The sequence below is a fragment of the Danio rerio genome, chromosome 11 (assembly GCF_049306965.1).
Source record: "Danio rerio strain Tuebingen ecotype United States chromosome 11, GRCz12tu, whole genome shotgun sequence".
In the NCBI taxonomy this organism is placed as follows: Eukaryota; Metazoa; Chordata; class Actinopteri; order Cypriniformes; family Danionidae; genus Danio; species Danio rerio.
The window spans coordinates 46699426-46719477 of NC_133186.1; the positions used below are offsets into that span (position 1 = coordinate 46699426).

General features: G+C 37.7%; 1 protein-coding gene across 2 annotated transcripts in view; it reads right to left on the minus strand.

The window, feature by feature from the left end:
* Positions 1–18361, minus strand: part of mfn1b (mitofusin 1b) — a 33365-nt gene extending 15004 nt beyond the window's left edge. The window contains exons 1-11 of one of the 2 annotated variants that reach the window (XM_073915569.1): positions 18312–18361; positions 17555–17600; positions 17092–17214; positions 16169–16304; positions 14339–14501; positions 13994–14118; positions 13658–13766; positions 10973–11080; positions 8922–9075; positions 7053–7120; positions 743–864 (exon numbers count right to left, since the gene is read on the minus strand). In XM_073915569.1, coding sequence (XP_073771670.1) covers positions 743–864; positions 7053–7120; positions 8922–9075; positions 10973–11080; positions 13658–13766; positions 13994–14118; positions 14339–14501; positions 16169–16304; positions 17092–17206 — 1100 coding nt within the window. In that variant the 5' untranslated portion in view covers positions 17207–17214; positions 17555–17600; positions 18312–18361. 2 annotated transcript variants of the gene reach the window in all.
* Positions 18362–20052: the final 1691 nt, after the last annotated feature.

The window sequence follows — 20052 nt, forward strand, 5'->3', positions numbered from 1 at the left end:
GTATTGCTGCTGACCATGTCCATCCCTTTATGAGCACAGTGTCTCCATCTTCTGATGGCTACTTCCAGCAGGATAACGCAGCATGTCATAAAGCTCAATCATCTCAGACTGGTTTCTTGAACATGACGATGAGTTCACTGTACTCAAATGGCCTCCACAGTCACCAGAGCTCAATCCAATAGAGCAGCTTTAAGATGTGGTGGAACGGGAGATTGGCATCATGGATGTGCAGCCAACAAATCTGCAGCAACTGTGTGATGCTATAATGTCAATTTGGAGCAAAATCTCTGAGGAATATTTCCAGTAGCTTGTTGAATCTCTGCGACCAAGGATTAAGGCAGATCTGGAGGGAAAAGGGGTCCAACCTGGTACTAGTAAGGTGTACCTAATAAAGTGGCCGGTGAGTATATATGTATATATATATATATATATATATATATATATATATATATATATATATATATATATATATATATATATATATATACAATAAACGTACACAATATACACACATACATTATCCCAAAAAAATTATTTTGGATGTTATGTACTGCAATTAATCTTTCGACAGTCCTAGTTTTCTTGCAAATTTAACATAAAACTGCATGGATCAAAACACAGCTACTGTCAAATAAACTCATCTGAGAGACGAAATGCTCCCATCTGCTCATGTTGTAGATTGCTGGAGCTTCTGGTACAACATCCCTGAGTCAGAATAAAGAGAAACCCCAACACTACGCACCTCTTTTCTGCGGCGGTGATGTTGATTTGATCCATGATGTCTTTGACTGTTTCTGTGATCTGCTTTGCTCTGATTGTGTGCTGCTCAAACTTTGTTTTCACTGCTGAATGCGAGATACACTCCTGCGAGTTCATGCGCGCACACACACACACATATACACATGCTACTGTGACTGACGCTGTCATGGCCGACTCTAAAGGGTTACAGGTTTAAATGTGATGCAGTTGGAAAATTAAAACTAAACAGAAAATTAATGCAAAAACTGCAGCATATTGAAACCCTCAACGTCAGCGACTCTCCCATTCAGCTCACAGTAGCATCAACATAAAAGCAGAAATCATAAGCAAAACATTCACAAAATCAATAACATCAACAGAAAAGGTCAATATAAAAAATAAAACATTTTTCCAGTCAAGTCAAAAAAGTCTAGGTGCTCTACATTTTCAGAGTTATTGCAAAATGTTGAAATCTTAGTGGGAGTTTCCTTGAGACCAATTATTTGACATCCTGAGGAATCAGTCCAGTCTGTCCATCCATCTGTCTGTTTATATGTCTGTCTGACTATCTGTTTGTCTGACTACCAATCTGTCTGTCTGTCTATCTCTCAATCTGTCTGTCTGTCTGTCTCTCAATCTGTCTGTCTGTCTGCCTGTCAATCTCTCAATCTGTCTGTCTGTCTGTCTGTCTGTCTGTCTATCTCTCAATCTGTCTGTCTGTCTGTCTGTCTGTCTGTCTATCTCTCAATCTGTCTGTCTGTCTGTCTGTCTGTCTGTCTATCTCTCAATCTGTCTGTCTGTCTGTCTGTCTGTCTGTCTATCTCTCAATCTGTCTGTCTGTCTGTCTGTCTGTCTATCTCTCAATCTGTCTGTCTGTCTGTCTGTCTGTCTGTCTATCTCTCAATCTGTCTGTCTGTCTGTCTATCTATCTATCTATCTATCTATCTATCTATCTATCTATCTATCTATCTATCTATCTATCTATCTATCTATCTATCTATCTATCTATCTATCTATCTATCTATCTGTCTGTCTGTCTGTCTGTCTGTCTGTCTGTCTGTCTCTCAATCTGTCTGTCTGTCTGTCTATCTCTCAATCTGTCTGTCTGTCTATCTCTCAATCTGTCTGTCTGTCTGTCTGTCTATATCTCAATCTGTCTGTCTGTCTGTCTGTCTGTCTATCTATCTGTCTGTCTGTCTGTCTGTCTCTCAATCTGTCTGTCTGTCTGTCTCTCAATCTGTCTGTCTGTCTGTCTGTCTGTCTGTCTCTCAATCTGTCTGTCTGTCTGTCTGTCTGTCTGTCTCTCAATCTGTCTGTCTGTCTGTCTCTCAATCTGTCTGTCTGTCTGTCTGTCTGTCTGTCTCTCAATCTGTCTGTCTGTCTATCTCTCAATCTGTCTGTCTGTCTATCTCTCAATCTGTCTGTCTGTCTATCTCTCAATCTGTCTGTCTGTCTGTCTGTCTATCTCTCAATCTGTCTGTCTGTCTGTCTGTCTGTCTGTCTGTCTGTCTGTCTGTCTGTCTGTCTGTCTGTCTGTCTGTCTATCTATCTATCTGTCTGTCTATCTCTCAATCTGTCTGTCTGTCTGTCTGTCTATCTCTCAATCTGTCTGTCTGTCTGTCTATCTCTCAATCTGTCTGTCTGTCTATCTCTCAATCTGTCTGTCTTTCTATCTCTCAATCTGTCTGTCTGTCTATCTCTCAATCTGTCTGTCTGTCTGTCTCTCAATCTGTCTGTCTGTCTGTCTGTCTGTCTATCTGTCTCTCAATCTGTCTGTCTGTCTGTCTCTCAATCTGTCTGTCTGTCTATCTCTCAATCTGTCTGTCTGTCTGTCTGTCTGTCTATCTCTCAATCTGTCTGTCTGTCTGTCTGTCTGTCTATCTATCCATCTCTCAATCTGTCTGTCTGTCTATCTCTCAATCTGTCTGTCTTTCTATCTCTCAATCTGTCTGTCTGTCTATCTCTCAATCTGTCTGTCTGTCTGTCTCTCAATCTGTCTGTCTGTCTGTCTCTCAATCTGTCTGTCTGTCTCTCAATCTGTCTGTCTGTCTATCTCTCAATCTGTCTGTCTGTCTATCTCTCAATCTGTCTGTCTGTCTATCTCTCAATCTGTCTGTCTGTCTGTCTGTCTATCTCTCAATCTGTCTGTCTGTCTGTCTGTCTGTCTATCTATCTATCTGTCTGTCTGTCTGTCTATCTCTCAATCTGTCTGTCTGTCTGTCTATCTCTCAATCTGTCTGTCTGTCTGTCTATCTATCTCTCAATCTGTCTGTCTGTCTATCTCTCAATCTGTCTGTCTTTCTATCTCTCAATCTGTCTGTCTGTCTATCTCTCAATCTGTCTGTCTGTCTGTCTGTCTATCTCTCAATCTGTCTGTCTGTCTGTCTGTCTGTCTATCTCTCAATCTGTCTGTCTGTCTATCTCTCAATCTGTCTGTCTGTCTGTCTGTCTATCTCTCAATCTGTCTGTCTGTCTGTCTGTCTGTCTGTCTGTCTGTCTGTCTGTCTGTCTATCTCTCAATCTGTCTGTCTGTCTGTCTGTCTGTCTATCTCTCAATCTGTCTGTCTGTCTATCTCTCAATCTGTCTGTCTGTCTGTCTGTCTATCTCTCAATCTGTCTGTCTGTCTGCCTGTCTGTCTGTCTGTCTGTCTGTCTATCTCTCAATCTATCTGTCTGTCTATCCATCTCTCAATCTGTCTGTCTATCAATCTGTCTGTCTATCTATCTATCTATCTATCTATCTATCTATCTATCTATCTATCTATCTATCTATCTATCTATCTATCTATCTATCTATCTATCTATCTATCTATCTATCTATCTATCTGTCTGTCTGTCTGTCTGTCTGTCTGTCTGTCTGTCTGTCTGTCCCACAGCAACATTAATATAGCACAGAATAGTGTTCAATGTTTTATAATAATTGTTCAATTTAGTGTGAATTTAATTCCACTTATTTAATATTGGGGCCTCCAAGTAAAAAAAGGGCAACACAATAGTTTTATCATGATGTAATTTAGTTACTATCTGTGAGAAGTAACTAGTCAATGTGCTAAACACTGTCGGCAAGCACACACTAATCTCAGATCAACTTATCCAGATGTTTTAATCTGATTCGCAAACTTGTTCAAAGAACCAAATCAGCTTTCATGATTAAATGATCCAGGATCTGCCAATCAATTATAGAATGTTTAAGCAATGTATGAGGAACAGACCATAGATGCATGTTGTTGATACAAAACCTGTCAAAAGCACACACTTTAACACATTGCTCTAGTGTACACGCATCCTTAGTGTGTACCTAATGATTCTTATTATACCAAATTATATTAGTTCGCAAGTGATATCCTACATTTCAGGTGCCGTCAGATTTTTTTAGACTTGACTGTAACTTCTGTGATTCTTCTAATAAACGCATCCCAACAAAATCACACTCATTTAAACACAAAAACCAAAATATACAGCAAAAAAAACTGAAAAACCCATGTCGAACAAATAAAGAATAAGAGGGTGAAATCAAACTAAAAGAAACGAATGTCCTCGCTTTAGTAAATCTAGACTTCAGCAATGACGACACAGATTGAGGAATACAGCGGAGAGAGACTGACGGATTAAACTACACTTCACCAGGACAAACACCCAACGCCGCTCACATACTGCATATAATTACATGAGGGGGAAAAAAAGACAAAATCATACGGGGAAAAGTTATCGACATGTAGACTAGATAGTGTGATTCCTTATTAGTCGGAAAAGGGAAGAAGTAACATGCACATGTATGTAAATCACATGTAAATCAGATTCTCCATTAAATAAACAAAGCAAACTCTAGGACATTTTAGGGTGTGTTCACACTTGGCATGTTTGGTTTATTTAAAGAGCAGGTCATATGTAGTATTTTAAAATGTGCTAATATTGTGTTTTCTTATTTATGATTAATATCAAGTCCCATACAACATGTTTAAATGCATTAACAGTCAGAAAACATCGTGATTTTGTCAGTATATTATGTTTAATATGAAACTTTTGCAGTGATTTTAATACGATTCATTTGAATCAATTCAGGGCTTCAGGTATGTAAGCCCCTCCCCCTTCTATAAGACAGCTGTGCTCTGATTGGTCAGCTGGTCAAGCCTGTTTTAATGGCTTTAAGGGTGTTTACATGTCTTGGGGGGTTGGGATTATGCAAATGACTTACTTTGGTTATGTTGACAGAGATCAGCAGCAGACCAATTATTTGGGAAAACACAAACTGACTCCTTCAAATGAGTCGACTATCGAAAATCTGTATTTATCAGGCACTTTTTTTATTAAAAACGTTCCAGATTGTTTACACTGCAGTACATCTACACTATAAACTACAGATATTTTTCGACAAACCCATATGACCTGCACTTTTAAGCGAATTAATGTGCGATTGCTTTGTTAATGTGATTCTTTTGTCTCAGCTGGACTCTACATTAACTAGAGCTGGTTAATAAGTCTCCGATGTTTCCAATTAATACAAGGGCACATGCTGTACTGTATGCAATAATGTAAAGAACGTTGATTTTCACTCATCTGAAACAGAGGAGGATCTCATCACATCTTTATCAAACGCTCGCCGCAGCCATCAAACAGATATCAGCTCAAATGATCTGAGCTTCGATATAAAACGCCTTGTAAAACGTTTCACCGTTCACTGCTTACTGTAAACGTGAGTTAATCATCCATATCTGCTCACATACTCTGATGCAGTCATGTCAAGATAAAGGACTTCCATTGCAGATTTCATTGGGAAAGCAGTAATTAACCCTCCTGTTGACTTATGGGTTAAAAAATGACCCAGGCAACACTTTAACAGCAGAATAAAAACTAAATAATGTTTTCTTTATCTTGAAGTTTGGTGATTAAAATGACCTTAAAATTAGAAAAAAAAAATAATTTTCTATTTTTAGATTTTCATGAAGGCTAAACACATATTTAGGGTTCAGCGGTTGTTCTTTGGGTCAATTTTGGGCCTCCAGCTATGAAAAAACATTTTTACACCACAAAAAGTACAAGAAAACACACACTCACAAACACACACGCACACACACAATACGAATCTGCTACACACACACACAATCAAAATTTGCAAAACACACACATAGGCAAACACACACACACACACACGCAATACGAATCTGCAACACACACACACACACACACAATCAAAATTTGCAAAACACACACATAGGCAAACACACACTCACAAACACTCACAAACACAAACACACACAAACACACGCAATACGAATCTGCAACACACACACACACACACAATCAAAATTTGCAAAACACACACATAAGCAAACACACAAACACAAACACAAACACACACACACACACACACACACACACACACACACATGCAATACGAATCTGCAACACACACACACAATCTAAATTAGCAAAACACACACATAGGCAAACACACACTCACAAACAAACACACATAATACGGATCTGCAAAACACTCATCCACAAACACACACAGGCAAACAAACACTCACAAACACAAACACACACACGCAATACGAATCTGCAACACACACACACACACACACACACAATCAAAATTTGCAAAACACACACAGGCAAACACACACTCACAAACACTCACACACACACACACACACACACACACACGCAATACGAATCTGCAACACACACACACAATCAAAATTAGCAAAACACACACAAAGGCAAACACACACTCACAAACACAAACACACATAATACGGATCTGCAAAACACACATCCACAAACACACACAGGCAAACAAACACTCACAAACACACACACATAATACGAATCTGCAAAACACAAATGCAAACACTCACAAACACGCAGAATACGAATCTGCAAAACGCACACAGGCAAAAGACACACACGGGCAAAACACACACTCACAAACACACACTCGCACAACATGAATCTGAATTAAAACACACGCAAACACAAAGATGCAAAACACACACTCACAAATACACACTCAAACACACACACACACTATATGAATCTGCAAAGCACACACACACACACACACACACACACACAAACACACACATGCAAAACACACACACACACACACACACGCACACACAATATGAATCTGCAAAAAACACACACGCAAGCACAAACACGCAAAGCACACTCACAAACACACACACTCTCTCACACACACAGGCTCACTTTGACCCGAAGGCGAACAGTATACACTGAATTAAAGGCAACAGGAGGGTTTAATACACATTTTTTTTGGTGTTTGGTTTCCCACCGCATTTCTCACTTGCCTCAAAGGATCTCTCAAAGTTCTGGAACTCCTTCAGTCGGTCCTGAAACCCCTCAGCGAGAGCGCCTCCTGCAAACACACACACATCTATATTAAGTATGTTATTTTAATATAGTCAGTCGTGAATTGAGGTAGGCCAGTCTAAGGCTTGAAACTCTAGGGCTGAAAAGGAGTCCCACTCCGGCCCTGTATCTTATTAAACCAAGTTAACCATGTTCTAACTTAATTTGATAAATTATGCAAGCTCTTTTAAGTCAGTTTAACATAACATAAGTTCAATGGACTCATAAGGTTAAATTAATTCAGCTTTAAAATTTAAGACAACCAGGATTTTTTTTCAGTGTACAGGGAAAATCCCCGCCCACTTCTGCTACACAGGCTGTTCAGCTCTGTTAATATGCAAAACTGTAAGCCAATCAGAGCAGTGGGTGTGTACTTCTGACTCTACAGTTGGCCCCGCCCACTCAAACAGAGCACGAGGGTCAAAAACAGCACGAAAAAACTGTCAACAGCTACGTTTCCATCCACATATTTTTATGCACATTTTGGATATGCGCATAAATAAAACACCAAAATGCTCATAAATTTGGAAAATGCGCATAAAAGCATATGTGCATAACTGAGTAGGATAAACTTTTAATTCGATAAGAAATGATGCACAAACTACAATGAAAACACTTTTACTGAACAAATTCCAGAATGTGCATTAAAAAAGGCCATGTGACTTTATTATAAGAGATCATGTGATGATAAAAATGTGTGTAAATGGACAAACCATCAGGCTGAGCACACTGTAAACCATCTGAACTGTTGATTTGCTCATTCTAAAACACCTTAACCATCTCAGTGTTAGTGTCATTATATTATTAATGACCTCCAGATATCAAGAGCGTCTGTGCTCTGCATCTCATGCCTTCAAACTCCACCGCACGTTCATTGTATGTCAGGACTGCCTTCTGAGGTGCAAGTCATTTATTAATAAGGGTGTCACGATCCTCCAAATCCTCAATTCGATTACATTTTCGATTCTAAAGTCACGATTCGATTTTCGATTATGAATAATTAATTAATTAATAACGAATTAATTATTTGTAGCCTACCGTTTAAACTACCTGACCTGCATGGTCTTTGTTTTACCCATAAACAAATCATACAGTAAATGAATAAAGGTAAATTACACACATAATTACCACCTGTCAATCACTTTTCCTGCGGAACTCGTGAATAGGCAGTGATCTGTGTCGTTATAATGGCGTCGGTAAAAAAGACGCACAACCAACAGGAACCAGCCAACAGTATCTGAGGTGTTCGCTAAAATGACTAAGTACTTGTGTAAATGTAAAAGATGGAAGCAGTCTACTGACCCGCTGACTGCCTTGACCCGCTGTCTCGAGCGCATGACAATGTGTGTGCGCCTGTGCCTGTGTGTCGTGACATGGGGCGTGGCGGCATCGACGATTCTATTTTTTGATTCGATAATCGAAATTGAGCATGAATTTCGATTATTAAATGAGGAAAAGATTCATGAAGCTTCTCCTACCACAGCAAATTCTGTCTTTACTGTTGATATTTGGAGCCAGTTTGTCAGGAAGTGACGATTTTGTTCTCTTTGACGTCTTTTATAGCATATTCCAGTTTTGCGCATAAAGTTAATTGGCGTTTTTGGATGTAAACATAGCTAATGACTTCAGAATAGTGATGCTTCTGATGAGAAGTGGACCTCACAGAACAGTACATAATAAAACAATCTCAGATAGTTCATGACCCCTTTAATACAATTCATTTAAATTAGCCATATCTATAATTCACATCATCTACTAGATGTGATGCTGGCTGTGGCTCGTGAACCCTGGCAGGATCACGCTCTTACCCGTCTCTGGCATACCCTGCGCCCGCTGCATCCGCGAGTTCAGCACCTCCTTCGCCGACACAAAGAAAATGCGGTTCGGTGCCTGAGCGCGATCCACCACCTTCAGCTCCTCCACCAGGAAGTTCACACACCGGTCCGTGTGCTGCTTGCGCACCTGAGAGCATTGAAGGAAACGCATCTGTGATGTCCATAGAGTGTGTAGTGAACTTTCAGCTCAATTACCCCACAGATAATGTTCTCCAGCTCTCTGAAACTGAAACCCTTTCAGGCTTTGATCCAAATTGGGGCGTTTTGGTGACTGTCACTTTAAATGCAAATGAGATTGTGCTCTTTTCAGAAGAGGGCGGAGCTACAAATGCATCAGCATAGCAGCAGATGTAAAAAAGGACTAGTGTTGTGAGTGCTGGTCAGGTGTGTGCTTGATGCTTGTGTCAGTCTATGTGGCTCCTGTTGCTGTTCATCTAAAACTCCACATCTATAATCCTCTGAGTCTATGCTGACATCATCTTCAGCAGCTCAAACACTCTAATGGCTAATGCACAGACGGCTGCTTCTCACTCAGGCCTGCTGGTTATGCTAATGAGATGGAGAGATGGGCACTAGTGGGCGGGGCTTTCCCCCTCTGATGACACGTACGAAGAGAGAATGTCAATCAAAATGTTTCTGCATCAAGTCTGATTAGATCAAACACAATTAATAATGTTTATCATCAGAGGCTGATTATATACACACACTGCTGACACACAACTGGGTTTAACCCCTGTATAATGGCCTGTTTCCATTGAGTGGTACGGCACGGTTTGGTATGCTTTTATAGCCGTTTCCACTGTCAAAAGGCGTACCGAACCGAACCGTACCACTTTTTCGGCACCCTTCCGAAAGGGTCCCAAACACAAGAAAGGGTACCAAAAGGCGGAGCTAGACGCGCAGCTGAACGCTATTGGTTTACAGAGATGCGTCATTCGCTTGCGCAACAAGCCAGAATGTAAATAAAGGACCCGCCATGTTTGAAATACACAGCGAGAGATTACAGCGGAATTAAATATACATGGAATAACCAGCCATGGTCGAGCCGGGCTCAAACAAACCTTGTCGTCGTCTTGATGAACAGACACAAAGCCATGGAGTAGAGCAGAATTACCCTGTGCCTCGTACATTTTTTCACGAGCCAGTCAGAAGCCCGAGTGGTTTCGCTTTCTTCCTTGCGCTCGCCGCGCGTCTATATCTGAAATAACAAACTTCTTGAACTGATGATAATAACGTGCGCTTGATTATTGACAAGCTTTTGAAACCCGATCCTGTGAGACGCTGACAAACGCAAGAGTGACACATGCAGAAAGAAAAGGACAAACGCGAAAGTGGAGCGCGGAAAAAAAGGGGAAGCCAAGTAGCACGTTATTTCTTCAGCAAACGTGAACAAACTGCCTTGTTTTAATTATTATCATCACCTTTTGGACTATTATGAACTGGGAATGATGGAATGACTCTCTAACAGAGGCTACATGTGCTGCTGAAGATTACAGACACAGATGAGAGGTTTACTCTGACTGTAGGCTATACTTTGTGTTGTTTGGAACCCAATAAAGGACGAAATGTCTGCTGTGTGTAGTTCTTCTGTAGTTGGTAACATATCGGGGACTGTAAGGGTCTGTATGTGTTCATATAGGTTCATTTATTTAATATAATTACAGACGTTACAGTAGGCTATTTTGCACTGTTATTGATCTGCAGTTATAATCAACTCATGTTCATAGAAATGTTAGTAATAAACCTTTATACACAAGTATTTATGTGTGTAAAGCGTCTGTTTTGTGAGAAGTGCTTTTCATATGATATGTGAGTGACTTGTACAGCTTTATTGTCGACATTTCCTCGAGTGAAAATGACGTTGACTGAAACTTTGTCATACACCACGCCCACCAAAATACCCTTGGTAGTGGAACTACCGTAACCGTACCGTACCAGTCAGTGGAAACGAGCCATAAAAGTGCTTTCTGCATAAAAGCTCCCCTTTAAATCTACAACATCCATAGTAATTTAAATAAACTCACGTCCTCCATGTATTCGGGTTCGGCAGCAGAAGCGTCCCAGCGATTGTTCAAGATGAAGATGTTGGGCTTGGAAAGTTTTTCATTGACCTTGTGGAAGAAATGCTTCTCCTTTAAAGAGAAATAATAATGAGGTTGAGGGTCACTAAAGGTTGTGTAGTGGAAACACTCTACTGAACACACACACACACAGTCAGTGTAAATACAACACACAGGTATTCAGTCTTATCTGATCAGCTGTTCAGGAGTAATAAACTAGAGCAGGGGTTCCCAAACTTTTCAGGCCGCGACCCCCAAAATGACAATGCCAGTGACTCGTGACCCCCAATATCCTCTGAGGTGGTTATAAATACAGAAACCTTGCATGCAATGGCACACACACACACACCAATGGACCCAAGTCTATTCTTCTTTTAATTTTTTTTATGTATGAGAGCTGTAAATGGGCAATAAAGTTTAACCAGGTGTTATGAAATCTGCTGCATCTGACGCTATTGCTGTGTCTTTAATACAATGCAATTACCCCAGGGGTTGCAATCCAATAGAAGTAGTAACTATAAGCTACTATAGTAACTATATATAGTATAAACGACTATTTTTTTCTTTTCAGAAGGTTATGGATAAAATATGGTAATTCTTATGGTTTAAAAAATATAAATAGATTTTTGGAAACCACCAGGCGACCCCCCTTCATTGTCCCGCGACCCCTCGGGGGGTCCCGACCCCCACTTTGAGAACCATTGAACTAGAGCATTAAATCAGTACTGAGCATGAAGAAATAAAGACAGGACTAAAGGAATGTGCTAAATCAGGCAAGCATCACGTTAAATAAATCAAATAATATTAATTATGTAAAAACAATGATGTCCTTTGCATTGAACTTTTACTGTCTACATTCAAAGATTTTGTTTATGTTCACACAGCTACATTACACATCAACTAAAGTTTAACATATGGTATTGTAGTGGACCAGCCCTTTAAACAGCACTTAGGAACTCTTTTGTAAAGAACAAAAATTAAATTATGTTTAACAAAAAATACTGACTTCAACATCGTCATATTGCATATTGAGTAATGATGTCACATGGCATGAAGTGTGTGCATGTGTGTGTGTGCTAATATGGGTATGTGTAGCAGCGGGAGGGTTTGCTCAGTGTTTGGTTGCATGCCGGTCAGAGGAATGCAGAGCTGCGTTATCCACACACACACACACACACACACACACACACACACACACACACACACACACACACACACACACACACACACACACACACGCACACGCACACACACACACGCACACGCACACACACGCACACACTGAACTCTGCTTTACCCACTGAGGCATGCATGCTATCCCAGGATGCTTCAGTGCCTCTCTCAGGGCCTCTCTCGGGGGACTTTCGTAAAAAGCTTCAGTATAAATGATATTTTCCAATTCATGTATGACTTTAGGTGACAGTGCTTGACCGTTTCCACATAGTTAATTATTACAGGATTCTGACACCTTTTCCAAAGTCAAATTTCTTTTCAAGCACTCTCCAGGTGCATTTACAAACATTTCTAGCACTTCAATGCTGTCCTAGTATTTAAATATTACCAATTTTCAAACATATGCAAACGTTTATACTTATATTTACACATATAATGTGCTATGATGTTATAATATTCTATAGTATATTGTGTTATAATATTTTATAGCGTACAGGTCTCAAACTGAATTCCTGGAGGGCCGCAGCTCTGCACAGTTAGGATCCAACCCTATCAAACAAAGCTGATCCTAATATTCGAGGCGTTCAAAGAGTCATGGACACCTTCATTATTTGGATCAGCTGTGTTTGATCAGGGTTGGAGCAAAACTGTGCAGAGCTGCGGCCCTCCAGGAATCCAGTTTGAGACCTATGTTCTATAGTATAGTAACATTACATTTAGTCATTTAGCAGACGCTTTTATCCAAAGCGACTCACAAATGAGGACAAGGAAGCAATTTACACAACTATAAGAGCAACAATGAATAAGTGCTGTAGGCAAGTTTTAGGTGTGTAAAGAAAGTGTAAGAAGCAAAATGTTAGTAATTTTTATTTTTTTTTAAGTTAGTGGAGGAGTCAGAGAGGGAATTGCAGATTAGGAAGAGAAGTGGAGACTAAATAGTTGAGTTTTTAGTCGTTTCTTGAAGACAGCGAGTGACTCTGCTGTTCTGATGCAGTTCAGGAGTTCATTCCACCAACTGGGCAGATTGAATGCGAGAGTTCGGGAAAGTGATTTCTTCCCTCTTTGGGATGGAACCACGAGGCGACGTTCATTCACAGAACACAAGTTTCTGGAGGGCACATAGATCTGCAGAAGTGAGAGCAGATAAGAAGGAGCAAAGCCCGAAGTCGCTTTGTAAGCAAACATCAGAGCTTTCAATTTGATGTGAGCAGCAACTGGCAGCCAGTGCAAACGGATGAGCAGCGGAGTGACATGTGCTCTTTAAGGTTCATTAAAGACCACTCGTGCTGCTGCGTTCTGAAGCAGCTGAAGAGGCTTGATAGAGTTAGCGTTAACTATAAATCTATAGTATAACAGTAAATATTATATTGCAAGAACTATTGTTATGGCAAAACCCAAGAACAATACTGTACTTTTCTCCAGTGTGGTGCAGCACTAGCACACACTCGGATCAGCATAATCCAGTGCACAGCTCACCGTGTTCATTAGTGTGGATTCAGAGTTCGCCACCAACACAAACACATCAGCGTCCAGACAGAACTTATCAATCCAGCTGTCCAGCTCTGTGGTCACGTCAGTTCCAGGACTGAAAGAGAAGTTCAATATATTTTAGTTATTAGAAAATTAGTTATTAGGAAAATATTAGGTTTAAAACTGCTTGGAAAAAAATCTACTTTAAGCAGCACTTATTGTTAACAGAATTAAAATTTAACATGAGAGCAAACCATTTTGACTGTGATTCAAGTATCAACATTCACTATGATACCTAATATTATCTCATATTAGCAGCATTTTGAGAGCACTGAAATGTACCTGTCCACCAGAACCAGGTCGTCTCTGAGCAGAGCACACTTCGTTTTGGGCCAGAAAACTTTGACCAGACAGCCGGCGTCCAGACTCTCGTCCATATGCAGAGCGTGAGCCAGCTGATTTACTGTCTGTGGAGGAAAAACACATCTGACATGATCTTTACAAATGTTAAACAACATGTTTCATTTAGGTTTTTATTGCAGTTTTCAAATTTGTTAACACGTAAAAAATAATAATAATAATAAAGTTTTCAGTTTTAAAACCATGCCTTCTCCACAACACGGTAATCCTTGAATCCGGTTATCGTCCCATGCCTAGTGTTTAGAAAGTAATAAACGTCTCTCGTACCTTGATGCTTTTCTCCTCCTCGGAGCCTTCAGTCTTCAGAAAGGCCTTGTCCTCATCTGTTCCCTCCACACTCAGAAAGCAGTTAGTCGTGTGTCCGATGCCGCTGGGCAGCACACGGTCACGCAGCATAGCGTTGATGACGGTGCTTTTACCATTGCTTGTTCTAGAAAACAGCGAACAGAGGATAATTATAACATTTATTAACTCTCATGTTGACTTATAGGTTACAAATGACCAGGGCACCATATTATATTCGGTCAGACAAAAGCTCACAAACCTTGACTGTATTTAGGGCCCCTTTTATTGACACATTACCTCTGTTAGACTTTAATAATTGATTATTTCATTTAATTATTGTTATTGTTATTGTTTTTGTATGGGTTTTTGTAGTTGTTATTTTGTCTTATTTTTTGTTATTATTTAAAGTCAATGTTTTATCATATTTTTTAAATATAATTATTGTTGACATAAAAAATTACATTATTGTTTTTATTTATTATCACCCTCAACCATTGTGATCTTTATGTAATATCATTATGAGAAACATTTTGTGACAACTATACAATGTATGGATGTGTGGGGGGTTGTTTATTGTATTTTATATTGTTATTATTATTTGTCTTTTGCTAATTGTTTTTTTTTTTCCATCAAATATTTTTTTTATTTTGTATTTTTTGAACACAGAAAAACATGCCGTAGACAATCAGCATATAACAAAATGTGTAGATATACATATATATAACCCAATCTACAAGTTGTTAAATAATAGTATCCATAATAGTGTCAGCCATGACAACAATATTGTCAGTAAAAAGGAAAAACTGAAGAATAATGACAAGGACATACTAACGCAAATAAAAATGACAAATAAAATAAATTAATACATATACATACATATATATATATATACATACATATTTATATATATATATATATATATATATATATATATATATATATATACACACACACACACACACACACACACACATATATATATAAACATACACATATACACATACAAACAAACAAACACACACACACACACACACACACACACAGTCACTCACACACACACACAGATATACACGCATACAAACACACAGATTTTTAAACATAGAGGTATTTAAAACTGTGTTGAAAAAGGTCTACGACAATGAAAGTTATTAGAAGCCCAAACAGGAAACCTTACATTACCATAAAAAGAGATAAAAAAAAAAAAAAAGGAAAATAAAAATAAATTAAATAAAGATAAATAAATAATATAATGATAAAACAAATTGATAATAAATAATAAATGAGGGAAAAAAAGAACTAGAAGTTCATGCTTTTTGATGTCTCATATATTCAAGTTAGTAAATCTTTAAGTCTGTCCAAAGTTTGCGCCCAAAGTCAGATGGTGTCCTCTCTTGCATCGTGGATGCGAGGAGTGGACATTTCCATATACACAATGTCAATAAAAGTATGAATCCAAAAATGTCTTTTGCTAATTGTTTAAAAAAATGTCCTGATGGTCATTGTAATCTTACATTCTACATAATATTATGTATATTTCCAATCAACATACTTATATAGAAAATGACCCAGGCACCATTAAAAGAGCAGAAAAAAAGGTGTTGTACACTCAGAAGCTATGCAAAAATCAGTGTAAATCCGAATTTAATTTAATCAGTCAATGATAGTTGAGATAATCATTCTGCGATAATGACGTCCCATCTCAATGAACTACTGCTGTAGTAAATGCAGCATGTTAAATGACAACAAATAATCACATTTTACTCCAAACTCAGTGGAGATGAGCGATAAAAGCACAAGCAACACAAAACTCACCTGCCGAAGAAAGCCACCTTCATATGTCTGCGAGCCAACACCTCCTGAATGATGGACAGTTTGCTGGTGTACGATTCGATTTCATCCAACTGGTCTTTGTTGGCAATATTCTCCAACGACTCATTGGCACAGGTTTCTGTTGAATTAACAAAACACACGTAAGGAATAATGAACATCCAGACAGAATAAAGCCTGACGGGTTTATCAGCAGCATTTATAAAACACTGAAGGGTTTATTCTGCGATAACAACCAGCTGGATGTACTTTATGCCGATTATTATACACCTGTTTTCCATAAAACTAAACAATTAGATTCAAAACACTGACCTGAGCTGTAATGACTACAACTGAACAATATATAGTTTGAGCTTGAATGTGTGTATCTGCAATAGTCGCATCGCAGGATTAGATTATGTATTAAAAATTCAATATTAAAATAATATAATTTGATGCAACTATTGCAGATACACACATATTATTGTATAGAATTATTTATACAATGATGCCCATTTTTTTTTATGTTTGATAATTGTTATATTTTTGTATTTGATTACTGTTAGACTTCCTAGAAATCCATAAAGCACCGTTTATTTCACTTTTATTTTTGTACTTTCCTATTTATATATGATTGCAAGTTATTATACTTTGTGCAGATGTGACTTTATCACCCCAGCCGATCTAAATTATTGAAATCTCCTCAAATAGACCTACAAATCATCTGGTGAAATTATGTTCATATCAATATATCGCAGCAAAACAAAACATTGCAATACCACATGTCACTGCAGCCCTAGTAATAACTATTAGTATCATTTTAATTAAGCATAAAGCTTATGTATTATTAAACAAGCTGCTAGAGAAGTTTACAAAGAATATGCGTGATGTTAATCAACAGAAATTCACATAAATTAAATCAAATTCACCTTTTACAAACTCGCAACCCTCCTGAACGTAAACTAGGAGCTGCTCGAACACTTCGCTGATCTTCTTCTTGGCCAGAACGAAGCGCTTTAACGGAGAGGGATCTAACTGCTCCATTTCCACACCTGGATTAAGAATATTTGACCAACAATAAGAACTTTTAATTATGTTAACTACATATAAAACCATTAAGAAAGATGTTATTGCTTCAAAAATGCAAGTAAAAAATACAAAAACATTATTTCTGCTAGTTTCAAAAGCAATAACTCTCATTTTCATTTACTTTATGTTGTGTAAAAAGTTAGACACAAAAATAAATTAAATTATTATACAATTACATAAATATATAAAGTGATAAAAAATATTATAAATAGCATTATATAAAAATACTAATAAAAACTTGCATATTAATGACACAAAATAAAACTTTACAATGTCATTATCATATTTATAGATTGTACTTACTGTTATGTTAATCTTAACTTCAACGCCTTCACATTAGAGCTGAAAACTGGGAATAAAATATACAAAACTTTATAATTTTATAAGTAAATAAATCAAAAATCAAACAAACAGACATTGCATAATCATGTTTTTGTGACGTGCAATTGTAATGACAGGGTATTATTTAATGTACATCGTAAATACAATTATATATGAACATGACAAAGATAACACATAAACTGTTGACATTATTATTATTAATATTTCTATAAAGCCACACAGTAAAAGCTGCAAAGAAATCTCTCTTATAACGTTACAGGAATACAAAAGTGAAAGTAACTCTCCTCATCAAGATTATTCAAATATCATTACACATAAGAATGATTAACAGTCAAAAATATATGAATCGGAGTCAAATAAATACAATTAAATGTGTATACGGCCTTTAAAAAATACTCTACGAGAATGTAAAGAATAAAAATTAGCATTTTAATGAAATTATATTTATTAAAATTGATCTGGTTACCTTAAAACTGTATGGTAGAAATTAGGAACTGATTAATTTGCTGTTAGTTATTTCATAAATGATTAATAGACTGAATGTAAACTCATCTGACAGTGGTTAAAGTGTCGAATATTTGCAAAGGTGACATGAGCTTTAGCTTTAGCGCACGAGACACTCGATATACAATCAATATCTGATTAAAACACCCGCTTGCGATATTCATATAGATATGAGCAAATAATAATGATTAAAAACATAAATCATAACTCTTACATGATCAGAATTATGTTAAATCCTATCCTGTCATGACAAACACACCGACTGACTGACAGACAGACAACTCTCGGCTTCACCGCTCAGGCTTTTCAAAATAAAAGTCACATCATAGCGTGCTCATTTTAAAATAAAAGTCATAAGACAACGTGTTTTTTACAGTTACCGTCATTTATTAAATTAATAGTCCGTCCATTAATAGTATAATATGCTTACATAATAGCAGAATTCCAAAATGTATTATGATGAGGCTTGATTTGTCTTTCCCTTTATATACAAAAGTAGAAGTTGTGGTTTTTTTGGGGGGTTTCACCATGCATTATCTCTTATAATAGATTTCGAAATAATTACACTATTATAAATAAATATAAATATAAACTGATTTCATTATTGCAATTTTAGTCTCTACAAAAGTTTATTTACACAACATTAGGCGTGGACATTTGTACAGGGACAGTTGGTTAATGAACAAGACCGCTAAAATAAACATAAAACATAGCATACATTTACTTAGCATTATTTATTATTTGACATTCACATTAAATTATAATATTATTATCCCACTTAAGATTTAAAACGTACATTTTTTCTTCATTGACAACAGAACAAAGTGGGAGTGGGTAGCACAATCGCCTCACAGCAAAAGGGTCGCTGATTCAAGTCTTGGCTCAGTAGGTGTTTCTGTGTGGAGTTTGCATGTTCTCCCCGTGTTGGTGTGGGTTTTCTCCGGGTGCTCCGGTTTCCCCCACAGTCCAAACACATGCGCTATAGGGGAACTGATTAACTAAATTGGCCGTAGCGTATGAGCTTGTGTGAGAATGTGAGAGTGTGTGGGTGTTTTCCAGTACTGGGTTGCAGCTTGAAGGACATCCGCTGTGTAAAACATATGCTGGAATAGTTGGTTCATTCCGTTGTGGCGATCTCTGAAATAGAGATTAAACCGAAGGGAAATGAATAAATGATTAAAGTTAACAATGTTAACATGTTGTGATATCTGTTTTTAGCCACTAGTGGGCATCACTTCAATGTGTCCTTAAATACAATGTACTGTGGTTTATTTTCTTACTTTGAGCTGTTGTTTTTTGACCTGAGCCATTTTTTGTCTGGCTTTTGCACACACACACACATATATATATATATATATATATATTTTTTTTTTTTTTTTTTTGCTCCTATATTATATAAATATAGGTCTTTTTTATCTTTCACTTTTAGCTCATGTTGAAATGCCATTGTTTGTTGCCACTACATTGTCGTTCTTGTCTTTTCAAGTTTATTATTTTCATACAAGGTCACAGCTTTAGATTTATCCTTCATTTTCTCATCACTTCCTCACACTCAGGTGGTTCTAAACTTTAATGAATGTATTGTTTCTGTAAACACAAAACAAGATATTTTGAAGATATTCATTTATTAATTTTCCATTGGCTTAGTCACTTTTTTTTATCAGGGGTCGAAACAGCGGAATGAACCACCAACTATTCCAGTATATTTTTTACACAGCGGATGTTCTTCCAGTTGCAACCCAGTACTGGGAAACACCCATACACACACATTAACACACACACTCATACACTACGGTCAATTTAGTTAATCAATTCTCCTATAGCACATGTGTTTGGACTATGTGGGAAACTGGAGCACCCGGAGGAAACCCACGCCACAGGGAGAACATGCAAACTCCACACAGAAACGCCAACTGACCCAGCCGGGACAACCAGCGACCTTCTTGCTGTGAGGC